The following is a 14,270-nucleotide window of genomic DNA, read 5'->3' on the forward strand; positions in this document are numbered from 1 at the left end:
AACTGAGTGTTCATGCCCTTGTCAATATTTTCAAATTCCTTGGTACCGTGCCAGCTGTAAGCAAGAGGATGCACGCTGCAGTTCACAGCTCTTCCAGAGCTCTGCTGGGCACTGGGTTTATACTACCACTCACTTGGTCTGCTATTCTACGACCTCTGCTAGCCTGACTGGAGAAGATCCACTCAAGTTCAATCAAGAAAGGGATTCCTGCCTAGGAACTTCTCTAAGCTCCTCCATAGCAATTAAGGCCAGAAGATCAATGATACATTTTTGCTAATACAACCCTGCAAATTCGCCTTCCAAGCATTCCTTTAAATCCTAGTAATTTCTTAGTGTCAGTGGAAGGCTTCTGTTTCTGATGTGTTTGTAAAGGGATTTATCATTGTACACATTGTGCAAACTGTTGTTCAAATTTTTGGCTTCCTTTGGTCTGTTTTTATGCTACTAGAATTTAGATGACTCTGCTTCTTAAGTGGTCTTCACAAACACATCTCATGACTCCCCTCCCAAAAGTTACAACTTCGGTTAATTAGAGAGAACTTTCACTGGAAAGTCAGAAGTCACACTCTGCGCATGAAGATGTCCAAAATGCCTAAATTTCAACTGAATAATTCTTCAAGCATTGGGTGCTACTGTCATTAATAGATTGTGATGCCCCTTGGCAATCTCAAATCTGTGAAAAAAGGATGGGAAGATAGACAAAAATTCCATTATCTTATGGTCAAGAAAGGCTGCTTTCCCACAGATTTTCAGCATGAGGCTTTATTAAATGGTTTGTAAGTTGTTTTCTCTTAAATATGGTACCAATAAAAAATTTTAAAGGTTTTTTTTTTTTTTTGCTTTCCTACTATTGATTTTTCTAACATGGTGTTTTCTAAAACACTTTTTTAAGTACAGGGGAAAGTGCTGAATCTTGTTTGCATACTGAGGAATCTAAAGACACTGTCACAATTTTAAAAAATCACCCTCGAAGACAGTAGTACTGTTTAAGTTTTATTAAGGTTTAAACTTCAGGCATGCTTGAATAAACTTTCCAACTAATTATGTTAAAATTGCATCTTCCTTCTGTGTTTTTAGGTAGCATGGAAGTTTTATATCGAGCAGAGATTCTACAAACATTCAGAAGCAGACTTTCATTTGTTCAATAGAGACAACACTTATGAAATCCAAGTTGAAAAGTAACTATTACGTTCTTAAAATAAGCAACACGACTGACTTGATGTCTGAGTACAGCAACAGAATTCTAAGTAAAAAATGTAAGTAAAAGCTGAGAGGTTTTTTTTTTTTGCCTTATTCTAAGCAATAATATAAGTATTCTACTGAAACTTTAAGCTGAGACCAAAAATAGAGCATTCACACCAGTTTTCTATTTGTTTGCTTTTTAAAAGCTGTATGAGCTCAGTCAGTTTTGATGTCATTATGACCATGTTTTGGATATTGCAAATACACTATAGATTATTTACACTGTTTCAGAGCACTGCCTTAATCGAGAACTGGGTAATACCTTCTTTAGCAACTTAGAGCATGACAGGATGCCAGAAATGAAACACCACCACCACAAACATCTACTAATTATCAGACATGGTAACTGCCAAAAACTCTTTGCAAGGTACACTGCTACACAAATGCCCTATACCTTTATCATCAATACTTTTACAATACACTTACGGTGCGGTTCCTGATGTACAGAAACACCTTCTGTGTCTGCTGTGGCCCACTGATTATATCAGGGAAGCAGGCAGCTTCTTGAGATGTCATACGGTCATGTGGAAGTCTACTCTGGAAAGCTGCGCCCTCCACACCTACAATAAAAAGACAAGTTGTCTACAAGCACTGCAAAGGAACTGCTACATGAGTATTTTTTACCCTACCTTTCCTAGCTAATGTATCTAGAATAGCCATGAGGTGACATGGTGGCTGATTTCATGACATGCTTTCACTTAGTCCTTTTATTTGTTTCTGTAGGACATGCTGCTTCCCATATCAACAGTTCTTTGAATTACCGATATCATCTAGGGTTAATGAAAAAGCTATACTATGGCAAAAACAACCTGAAAAATAAAAGGGGACAGCAGAACGCAAAGACAGCAAAATATCAGTAAATCACAGCTGTTTTAGATGCTGTCCTTCATTTGCGTAGTTTCTAGTTTCTGTCAGAGTATGAAAAACATTTTGGAGCCCATTCAAAACCAAAAGACCTACAAGATACAAGCACAACAGCCCTTCTCACCTGCTTTCCAAGGGTTTCATTTGCACTGATCTTCTCCTCAAGCTAGAGGAATCCATCTTAGGTTCTTCTTTTGAATTTTTATATATATATGCACAACATGCACTGCAATGAAATATAATCCTACTTGTGCTATTCCTAGAGCCCCTCCACTCCTCAAGTACTACCTACAAACAACAACAGATTTCTACCTTTTCATGTTAAAAGGCTCCATGTGTAAAATAATGTTAAACAGAGTAGACATTTTATGTGAAAAAACTTCGTTCATAAAGGCCCCTGTACGCCTCATAATTCAAACAAAAACACTGTCTGTGAACTAATACTGCAGTTATGTACCTTACATGCTCCAATCTCATTAGAATGTTATATAAAGCAACAAACCAGGGCATAAAGCACTACAGTTGCATAAAGTACTACAGCACAAATGGAGCACAGAGAGTGAATCTTGCAGGCACAGCGAGCAAAACAAAATACTGAGATGTCAAATACAGCAAGAACTATGTAAGTCTCAGATGTCCAAGGAAGTGACTTAAGATCAAGACAGACAGAAGAGAGGTCTTGAAAGATATAAGCCAATACATCCCGAGGGGGAAAAGAACACAAGTAATGCAGCAAGGTTAAGATCATTTGCTGAAACTCGAATTGTTGAAAATTGTAGTAAGTATCACAGAATATATAAGCTCACAGTGTGTATTCCACTAACCAAGAGACCTGTTTTAAAGTCTGAAGTGCAGAGATGCCCATGCCACTGTACTGAGGAAATGCAGCAATTTTCTTCCTTTGGTTCTGGTGCAACCATACACACCATTAGCATTTTTACTTCCCAAAGGTGAAGAAAAAACGTAAGCAAGAAAACGTTCATGAAGGTAGCAAAATTTACTCACAAGCAAAGATTAGAAGAACTAGCTGTGTGATGGCCCAAGGCAAAGAAAACTGTCTATAATTATTTACAGGAATTTGACAAGAGGAAATTAAAAACATAGGCTATAAAGCCCTGCAAGAAAGTAAATTGAAATTAACAATAGGAAATGATGACACACTGGTAATGCTTCTGGACAGTAACATTCAGCTATGGAAGAGAACTGCATAGCAGTGCTAGCTTCAGCTTCTCCAGTAACAAACAATCCTCATCCCTTTATCTGTCCTTCAGTCTAACATTGTACCAAATGCGCAAACACCTACATATGAAAGTATATGCTGAACCATTATCTCCATAACATTACATGTAAAGCAAACCAAAGTTTGCCATTCTCTGATACTTTTTTAATGTAACAGATGTTAAGGCATCATGAATTGATCATGAATTGTTAGCAAAAAGCTCAGCAGCACACTTTTTAGAGAATGGCCAATTAAAGGAAGATTGAAAATGCCTAACTACCTGACTCACTCTACAAGCTTACGCTAAAATGAATGGGCATTCTCAAAATACTTTTTAAAAAGTATCGACTGCCATGCAGTGACCAACTAGCAGAGAACTCTGGTTCTTTTGCCATTTTTGTTTGTTTTAAATTCACACCTTTTATGACTACACCCAAACTGTAAAACTAAAAATCTTAGTAACAGCTCAAGATGAGTGCTGGTGTTTAGAGTTTAGACAAAAAAAAAAACAGGATTTGACATCAGAATTCAGGAAAAGCCTATGTATTATGAGCAAAGAGACCACTTTATTTGATCCAACCACCAGAAGATGTTAAAAACTAAATGTCCTTGAATTTAGTTTTGCAACTACACATCTCAAAGTTAAATGACTTTCACACAGATAAAATCGTCCCCCTGCCCTGCCCCCCACCTTATTATTTTGCATTTCACAAAAGCAACATGGTAAAAGGAGTACAAGTTTAGAATTGCATATGCTTTCCTCGGGGCAGGCAACTTATTAAAGAGCGTGAGAATGGCTCTGCCTAGACTCATTTATCGACTCTTCTGCACACATTCACACACACACTTGCCACTTCCTGACATTCAGTATCAGCAACCAGTGTACTGAAATTTTCATAGTCTTTTTGCCCCGCAGACGAAATCCTGAGGGCTTCTGCTCATTTAAAGACTTACTGAAACATCTGCAGATGAAAAACACTCCAAAGGACAGTTATTTGGCTAATGAATCAGTCAATTGCTAAAGCGAACCCTCAAAGTATGTATGTAATGAATATTATGCAGAATTTCCAAGCAGTGAATGCCTGCCTAATAATGAAATAGGCAACGCATCCTCAAGTCCACAATCTGTAATATTCAGAAATTCTGTGTGAGTGATGAGTGATTCTGTATGAATGATAAGAACCAAAACATAGATTCCTTTATATAAACAGCAAGAATGCACACATAGATGAATTTTCTCAATTTGTATTTGCTTCAAAAAGAGCATCTTGAAGGTACAGAAAAGGTTCTGGAGCCTTCAACTCCTCTGCTTAAAACCCTAATCCTCATTCCTCATGTGAGAGTGAAAGTGGCAGAGTTGGAGGATGAGTTTCAGCAGCAATCTAAGTACTTAAGAGTAAGGATATCAATTATGTGAATTAAACAGCAAGTGCATACTGCTGACATCAGTACTTAGATCAAATGTTGAACACAATTCGCCACCCAGTCCACTGAAAAGCAGACTACTGACCTCCCCAACAGATAGATCTCCTGGGCTAACCACCGGGATACATATCGAACCCAATCCCTTAAAAAAAAAAAGAGAGGGAAAGAAAGGTACTGCTCACTACGTTTCTTCAGCAAATTCGAAAAATAAGGACTACTGTGCTGAAGCCCAGGGCTTTTCTACGATATTCTGTTAAAAACTGTCTAGATAAGAATTATCTTTTTGCATGTCTGGACTCCTCTGAACATGGAGAGGAAAGGAGGGATGAGAGATCGGCCTGAGACATTTCAACATAGGTCAGTGTCCTTTTCTGTAGTCACTACAGACCTCAACTGTTTTTTGAAAAATACCCCTCACTACTTTTTTTTTTTTTGAACAGGTGAGTAAACAACTCCTGCATCTCTTGCTAAGTTTTGGACACCCACACCCATGCGCACTTGCAAGCATCACTCCCTAGCTTGGCGGCTCTTGCTCCTAAGTGGCAAGCATCAAACGCCACCCTCACCTGATGCTTGGCCGTCTCCATACCCTCCAGAATTGTCGTCTTGAAGTCCTCCTGCTTGCCCTGTGGAAGGAAAGAGGAGAACTCAGGGACCTTACTCCATAAGTTAAACCATACTGGACATAAAGGCCCGGCAGTTGGCGTTTTAGGTATTAAATTTCACCAACTAACTAAACCCATTTTCTGAGAATCCCATCTTCATGAACCTAGGTCCAGGGCACCGAACTCTGTGGTCTTCTAAGGTGTTATCCGTGTTACTGGATCCTTCACATCAGACTTGTTTGGGAAATAAAAAAAGTACACAATATGTAGCATTCCTAGGGGCCAAATACTTAGGATCAACTTCATTAATGGCTAGGATTTGAATAACAAGATTACATTTCTTACTGCCAAGACTGGGTAGATGGATACCATCAGAACCATAAGAATTTGATAGTCTTTCCCTTGAGACTCCTGCATCTCCCCACATGCAAGGGGATAGTTTGAACCATTCTGAAAAGCCTCTTACTTTCAAGAGAGCCTCTTCCTTTCTTGCTACAAAACCTCTCCTTGAAGGTTGATGAAGGGACTTTATATGAAAGGTTCAGAATCTTGGCATCAGAGCCCTCAATACACCAGCAATACTCTAACAAACGCAACCTCTGAAGTCAAGTATATGTCAATACTGCTGATCCACAGATCACTAATGTAATCAATACCCATCACTGAAAGACGTCAGCCTTTCAATGTATCCAGAGCTGGAAACACAAGGAAAGGCGAAGCACTCATCTGAAAGATTTGAACAAATCTCTAAATTACCTTAGCCTGACTGTAAGTCCTAAACAGCAGCCTTGATAGGACTCCAACACAACTTAGAACAGAGTATTTCTAAACAGAGATAAGTACAGCTGTGATGTCTACAGAAACAAAGCTAATATACATAGCCTTCTTCACGCTGCTAATCTTCACAGAAGCAGCTAGCTCCCAGTTTAGCTCATAAGTGATATTCATTTCTACAACCAAATATTGGTCTAAAATCATCACCTCCAGAGAACAGAAAGCCATGGAACACCACCAAGACCACTGAGCACTGTTCACCCATCTACACCTGTATTAAGGCTACTTCAAACCAAGTGCTTTAACAGTCAGCAAGCGGGGTGTTTTCTGAAGTCAAGGCAGCAAATGGTCACTTCCTAGACCATGACCACTCAAAGTGCCATCTTCAAACACAAAGGCAAGGTCTAAGCTGAGGCTGAATACGCAATCGTTAAGATTACTCTACAGCTAGGGACTTGAACAATTTTGCCAAATATAATTCAAAGCACTCAGGGGATACCCTAACTTAATATAAAAACGGTTTAATTTCATCTAAGCTAATGAACCAAATATTCTCATACTTTGATAATCTAGATGCACATCTAGCCTGCTGTAACATTATACATCTACAAATAAAACTAAAATAATAAGCAAGGTTTCAAACAGTTTTACTATAATTCTGTAAAGATCCCCACAGACTTACTGAGTATGCTGAGTGCCTTAGGGCACTACAATTTCAAGAACCGGGCTTCTAAAATCTTAATTAGCTTTAAAAGGATTGTCTACCATATTGTTTAATATGGCTCTGAAACAAGGAGGCCATTTTCACTCAGTTACAGTAGAGGAACAAAAGCAATTTATTAGCAACAGCCTACTAGCAGGAAAGTTCAGACTCACAGAAGAGATTGTGACAAATATTTGCATTCTCACAGGCTTCAGAAGTCCCAAATTGGGCTTCTCTAGACTAATGCATCTGCAACAGCAAGATAAAATTCCTAACTTCACTTACATCTTAAGTACTTTACTTTGCAGGGAGCTTATTCCAGCATTACAGGACCTGCTTCCATTCTTGGAAGAGAATAAAATAAATCAAACGTCCACATTTACACTCCAGCATAAGCCATTACGTTACACTAAAAGTTACACTTTCATCTTCCGTAAGTTAAGGAATTGCAAAGATGCAGACATCAGCCTGTGGTATTTGTTATCACAGACAGTCAGTAGAGGGGACGAAATTGCTCTTAGTATCACTACAAAAAGAAGTCAATATTTTCTTGTGTTAACGCAGAAAACTGTTTAGCTGTTAATAAGTCAAAAAGTATTACTAATTACTGCTTGCTTCGACACAATTCTAAACACTATCCAGTCTGAGTAGGGAAACATAAAAAAGGCACACTAGCACTCAGATTCTCCCTCCTTCCCAGTAAGAAAGTCATATTCCACCTGCAAAGGAACAAAACAGCAAGCAAACTACTAATCCATTTAACACCAAACTATTGCAGTTGAACATGACTTGCAGGAACAGAATCTACTGAAAGAGGCAAGGCAACAGAATAACGGACCATGAACTGAACGGTAACCTGGAATAAGGTCAGGAAAAGAGTCTACTTCATTTTGGTCCACTTCATACAATCATCCACTGCATTAAAATAAAGAATAGCAGCAAAGGATGGCTAAAACCAAGTAATAAATCTTAATAGGAAAATGGACAATTCAGATGAAAAGGCAGAGACAAAGCACCACCAAGTCCAACTATTCACTTTACAATAATCTGAACCATATTTGGGTTCAGAGTTCTTTGGAAGACAGCAGCTAGAAACAAGATCACTAGAAAGTAAGAATACTAACAAAACTTAAGACAGGAGCTGGTAAAGGAAAACTTCAGGAGGTACAAAAATGAAAATCCCATTTGGTAGAGGCAAACAAAAAAGATCCTTAGAGAGAAAAACAAAAGCAGCAAACTCCTCAATTTCAAAAGGGATACTGGCAAATAAGAACTCAAACTTCATTCAGCACCAGAAGTGATTTTTTTTTTTTTTTTACTATCAGAGAATATTTCCCAAATAAAAAAGTAGAGATATTTAAGTAAATTAACTTATATTAATCATGAAATACTGTTTAATGTGTAGCAAATCTTGCAAATCCAGACTACAGCAATCTGCATAACCAAAACATCTGTAGTTCACCACAGTTGAACATATTAATGGAACCCAACCCCCGTAAGACCAACATTTCACTATGACCTGAAGTGTGAAGCTTAACTTTGCTTCTAATGTGAACTTCCTATGAGTACAGACTAATGAAATATCAGCTATTGTTAACATTTACATTTTTATGTTTGCACTTTGAACACAAAAGGTAACAACCTAAAACACAACGGCTTTACATCCTTACAATGTTACCTGTATTTTGGCAGGCTTTATACACACAAATGAAATTATTACGGCCTGCACTGAGAATAAAAGAACAGTAATATACAAGCTAAATTTTGTATCTTGCTTAATTTTCAAAACGTAACCCAGCTCTAGCATTAATGTCCTATTTAATATTTCTTATCGAACACTTCTGGTTTTGCTTCAAAGAAGTGACAGAGAGAAAAGCTCAGTTATAATCATTTCTATGAGAATACACAGCAGACTATATGCCTTTTCTTGCTAATGTTTAAATAGCAAGTTTCAACATACTTGAACATCCAGCGTAAGATGAGCTGATGCTCTGATGCCTGCATTTTAGAAAATAAAGATAGACAAAAAAGCACTAACATGCACACCTTCAAAAGCCTTTAACAACAAATTAAGACTAACTAGGGAATGAAAACTGAAAATTTGTCTTCTTTCATACGCTGGTCCTACATCACTCCAACATGCATATATTCATGATTTCTAGTCAGGATATAATGACCTGAAGCTGTGTTATTTCTAGCCATCTAGATATGGCCTGATTTAAAATTGATTTTCATATAGGCGACTAAACATGGTGCCTGCAGAACAACTGCTTAACAGTATGTACAAAGCAACATGAGTCTATCACTGCCTGTGTTTCCTCCTTCACAAGAAAGGATGTGGTCCTGCATTGATGCCGCCTTAAACTGAATTAATCATTCTTATAGGTACAAAATGGCACATGAGAAATACACAGAGAGTGTTTTAATATTATATTTCATGAATTAAACCCAAAGTCCAGGCTAAGTTAAATAATAAACTTAAGATACTTGCTTAATTACACCTATTAAAATTCCATTTTTCATATAGATTAGCTACAACTAGGGGCAGGGAGCAATTTTATCATTGCAGATACTTCAGTCAAGCACATGAGCTATAGTGTTCCTGTATCAAGTCAGTAGCCAACATCCACATCTGAAGAGATATTACAGGGGCAATTTCAACAGATAAAACACAACTGTGATTTTTAATGTATTTCTTGAAACGGTCGGTAAGTATCTCCAGAGTGACATCAGTCACGTTGTCTACATGCTCAAACCTGCCTGACAAAAAGCAGCTCATTAAGAGCAGAACAGAAGACCAACAATTATTCACAACGGTGATTAACCAGCAAAAGTTCAACTATTAGATTTCAACTACCGTCTAAAACCAATGAGCACATACGTTACACTGTGAAACCTGATGGCTAAACTTTGCAAGAGCATGATTTTGTGACCACTACTGTGATACACCAACAGGAGCCCAAATGGTGGTAGCTGTAAATACAACAGAGGTAAAGAATGGATAGGGTACTGCTAATACCACAAAATCCAATAGCTGCTTCATAAACAAGACTAGCCTTTCCAGTGTAAAGCAAAGATTTGTAACTCTGTCAAAGGCAATGAGGAAGGTACTGAAGTTTAAGCAGTGTCCAGCCAGAAATTAAGATTAGATCCATAATTGAAAGCCACAAAAATCTCTATGGATTAAATCAGCTCTCCTGAACAGCAATCCCCTAATAAATCTAACATCATTTCTCTCAAATAAATTAACATTTGCACTTGAGAAGGTGCAGCAGGTAAGTGCCAAAGCAGCTATTCTGGTCAATGAGCTTCTATAGTCAAGTCAATAAGGATTACAAGAATATAGTATGAGAGGTTCATCTTAGTTTAGGATTATATCACACACATTACCATCTTTATTAGGCTACTCTTCCACATTTTTACCCTCCTTCCACACATGGGAACAGAAAACTAAAAAGCATAGAACAATCAAAACCAGACACGGGATTCATCATGCTGCACGTGGCCACACTATTTCTGGCAACAAAACACATATATAGGGCTACAAGAAAAGGTCTCTCTTTACTTACCGGATGGCTCTTCTGGCTCACTTTCATTCTCTTCTTCTGCAGGAGCTGGTGGAGGTGGTGGTGGCAGCTTTTTCTCTTTCTCAGCTTTAGCATTTCTCTCTTCTTCAGAATAATACTCATCTTCTGATAGATTTGCAAGACTTTCATCCATTTCTCTATACTCCACCTGTAGAAAGCACAACAGACTATAAACATAATGAAGATGTCTGCAAGTCCAATAATAAAATGAACACTGTAAGCAATTTTGTTGCATACAGACTCAAAGAAAAGGCCTGAGTTACCTTGTCCAGAGTCTTATCTCAGGCACCATGTTATACAAGTCTTCGGCAGCTTAACAAGTTCCACGCTTTCACCTCCACTAAAGAACTGGTCTTCAGCACTTGACTGTCCAACAGGAAGAGTTCTTCCTAAAATCTAGGCAAGTCTGTATGCACCTGTTAAGTCTGCTTCATGATTTAACCTCTGTAGTTTTCTCCCCTACCTTCACCTCCCTGTCAAACTCAAGGATGAAAAATTGGATGAGTCCCATCTATAATTTGAATTTATCTGTCAAACAAGGCTAGTAAGAACCGTACACAATGCTTCCCACAGAAGCTATGTTCCCAGAAACATAGCTTGCACACATATTCTATCTACTGGAAAACCTCCCCTGGTACAGAGGGTCACATTTGCCTCTTGTCTAGAGTGGTCACACTGGTGGCTCAACAGAAAAACCTCTCCTGTTTTCCGTTGAAGAGCTTTGAATTGCTAGAACAAGCTGTGACTAGCTCCCAAATGCTTTATAGTTCTGCTTCTTCTCAAAAAAAAAAAACAACCCACAACCAGATTTCATCTGATCTCTCTTATTCTGGCTCTCCAATACTTTTACTGCTGTAATTTACAATGCCTTGTAGCTTTTCTCATTGGTGCCTCCACATAAATCAAATTCTGAAAAATGCCCCTCTACATTTCTCTCCAGCACTCCAGTTTTGCAGTGTCTCTGGAAAACTGTATATTGGATTTGGCCACCTCTCAACTAAGACTTCAAGACACAAGAGTCATACTTCAGACGGGGTATCAGAGATGACCACAGCACCACTCACACCTGCAAATTTGGTCTAAGTGCTTTGCTAGAGATAACTTACAGAACTGAAATGAGTGCCAAGGAGAAGATACAGTGCAAAACAAGATCGCTGAAGAGTTTGAACTTAGTGAGTATCTGACCACGGAGCAGATATTAAACATGCAGAGTTCAAACAAAATGCAAATCAAAAAGTGCTACCAAAAAGTTGTCTACCAGCCTGGAAAAACTCAGTAACGCAAATATAATGCTTAAGAGCTATCCACACCATATTGCATGGCTCTTCCATTGATGAAGAGAGTTGTTATAACTGCAGGCACGTGGGATGGACTGTGTCTATCTCACAGTCCACTGCAGCCAAACAAGGAGGTCCACTACATGCCTTCCAATCCTGTCTTCCCTCTCTGCTCCCATGCCGCCTTCTTGGTTAAATCTAAGAGCCAAAATAATTAAATGATAATCCCCTGAGGATATAAGGGAGCAAATAGTAAAGGAAACATCTGATCACATACAGTGAAGATTCAGGTAACAGATAAGATAATCCTCACTTGCCTTTTTCTACCAGCTATATATTTTGTTCTGTTCTCCAGTAAAAAGAAATAACGTTACTAGTTTCAGAAAAAAGCTTGCTCTAACTAAAATGAACATGGAAATCCCAAAAGAAACTAAAAAGATGCTTTTTCTGAACCATTTTTCAAAATAAAAAAGTTTTGTATATTGCTACTAAATTTCCCTGACTACTGGAAAGGAAAAAAGTAATTATCACAATATGCAGCCACTGGAAAACTAAACAGAAAGCATCTGCTAGTGTCCCTACAACAGCCTACAGGTCAGCTTCTACCATGAGATGAACACTGCATTTCTCATCACAAGAATAACAAGTCTTTCACTTTTACAAAGTTCAATCATTAATGAAGGACGTTAATGGGAACAATTCAAAGCAACATTGGAAAGCCTGTGCACGGCAAAGCCTAAGTTCAGTAAAACACTAACATACTCAATTATCTGCTCTCTTTCAAATACACAGCACCACAGGTACCTGAAACCAACAGAAACTAACTGCCTCAATGCCCTCTGAAGCCTCCCTTCTTTCTTGAGCTCCCACTGCTTTCACAGAACAATCAAGCTGGAAAAGCTCCTCAACTGATTTCACAACAGAAACATTTACACTGATTAAAACAGTGACACCATGTGCTAACTTGAAGTGATTATGGGAATACCGTGCCACAAGAGATTAATGTCCTTAGTTAACGGATAGTGTCAATGCAGAGAAGCATCACCAAAACACAACCACAAATAATGCAGTAATTCTTACTTGCTAACAGAGCACTAGAAAGTGAGGAAAATCCAGGTACGCTACCTCCGAGGGTGTACCAGTTTAACTTCATTTGACAGTTTCTACATGCAAAGGACCAGTCTGGCTACCACGTCACGTAAATACTCTGAAAAGCAAGACGCTCCATGCTACAGCACAACAGTCCCTAAGAAGTAATTTCAGCTTCCATATCAAAAACAACCAGCTGTGGGCACGCCCAAGTTCTTCAAAGTCTTCTGCAACAACGTTTCCAAGTGAAAGTTTCGCGTAAAATAAATATTCTCCTATGTTCAGGATAACATGAAAATTACATAGCGCAAGCCTAAATCACTGGAAGCTGCTTCGGACGCGTAGATTTCACAGCTAAATCTCCCCCCTACCCAAACACCGCACCGACCTCCAACCTCACCTACGGGAAGCTGAAGCAGCCCAAGCACGGGGCACTCACAGGTCCCTCCCCAGACCAGCACCGCCCAACACGCGACAAACCCCCAAACCCCCACCCCACCCCTCCACCTACTTTGGCCCGCTTGCGGCGGCTGGTCCTGCGACCCTCGGGGGTCTCGGCGATGCCGGTGGTTTCAGCGCCGGGTGCCGGGGCGGCGCCGGCGGCGGGCGGCTCGGACAGACCGCCCGGGGGCGAGGCCCGCGGCGGCTCCTTCTTGCGAGGAGTGCGCTCCGCCGCGCCGCCGCCCTCGGCGGAGGAGCCCAGCGCTCCCGCGGCAGCGGACGGAGGCACCGGCGCCTCGGGCCCGCCCTCGCCGCCAGCCCCCGCCGCCTCCGCGGCCTTCTTTCCCCCGGACAGCATCGCCCCAGCCGCGCCACGCCACGCCACGCCACCCCGCACAAAGGAGGCCGCGAGGGGGGCCCCGGCACCGCCCCCTTACGCCACCTCCGGGGCGTGGCGCGCGCGCTCCGGGACTCTGGTACGGGCGGCTGCCCGCGCGTGCGCAAACGGCGTCCCCTGCTGACGTAGCCTCGCTGCCTCCGCGGCGGGGCGAGCGGCTCCGCAGGAAGGACGCGGTGTGGGAGCCGGGTGCCAGAGCTCCTGTCAGCCCTGCATCTCCTGTGATCTTGGCAGGAGATAGCTGAGACGGAGGCTGCCAGCAACACGATCAGCCAAACCTGCATCTTGATCTTGCTACTGGCAGTACCTTGCCATTACTACAGGTGTAACGGTTGCTTTGAATTCACAAATAACTCTTCCCCGCTAGGGCAGATTCCAGGGGAATCCCCAGTTACTCCCCTGGCCTTGCAGGCTGCTTATTGGGTCTCTGTCCTGCAAGTCTCACAAAAACCTCCAATTACTTTAGCAAGCTGAAACAATGCCTATCGGTTCCCTTTTACGCCTATTCCATAAATTTACCTCTGCATGCACCTCTTCCACAATTTCCCCACCTATACATCTAATCCAGATAAAAAGTAGCAAGACCTGCTGGCAACCAAGGAAAGTAAAAAACTTCCCTAGGCAGCCCTAGCTAGCAGTATGTCCAC

The 14,270-nt window shown here is 40.5% G+C and overlaps 1 protein-coding gene across 2 annotated transcripts in view; it reads right to left on the reverse strand.

Moving 5' to 3' along the window:
* KDM1A (lysine demethylase 1A) overlaps positions 1-13,658 on the reverse strand; it is a 51,161-nt gene extending 37,503 nt beyond the window's left edge. The window contains exons 1-4 of one of the 2 annotated variants that reach the window (XM_040535054.1): positions 13,297-13,658; positions 10,402-10,567; positions 5,317-5,376; positions 1,669-1,802 (exon numbers count right to left, since the gene is read on the reverse strand). In XM_040535054.1, coding sequence (XP_040390988.1) covers positions 1,669-1,802; positions 5,317-5,376; positions 10,402-10,567; positions 13,297-13,584 — 648 coding nt within the window. In that variant the 5' untranslated portion in view covers positions 13,585-13,658. The remainder of the gene's footprint in view (positions 1-1,668; positions 1,803-5,316; positions 5,377-10,401; positions 10,568-13,296) is intronic. The other variant, XM_040535055.1, reaches the window with a different exon arrangement.
* Between the last annotated feature and the right edge of the window lie 612 nt (positions 13,659-14,270).

The sequence above is a fragment of the Cygnus olor genome, chromosome 23, assembly GCF_009769625.2.
Source record: "Cygnus olor isolate bCygOlo1 chromosome 23, bCygOlo1.pri.v2, whole genome shotgun sequence".
Taxonomy (NCBI): Eukaryota; Metazoa; Chordata; class Aves; order Anseriformes; family Anatidae; genus Cygnus; species Cygnus olor.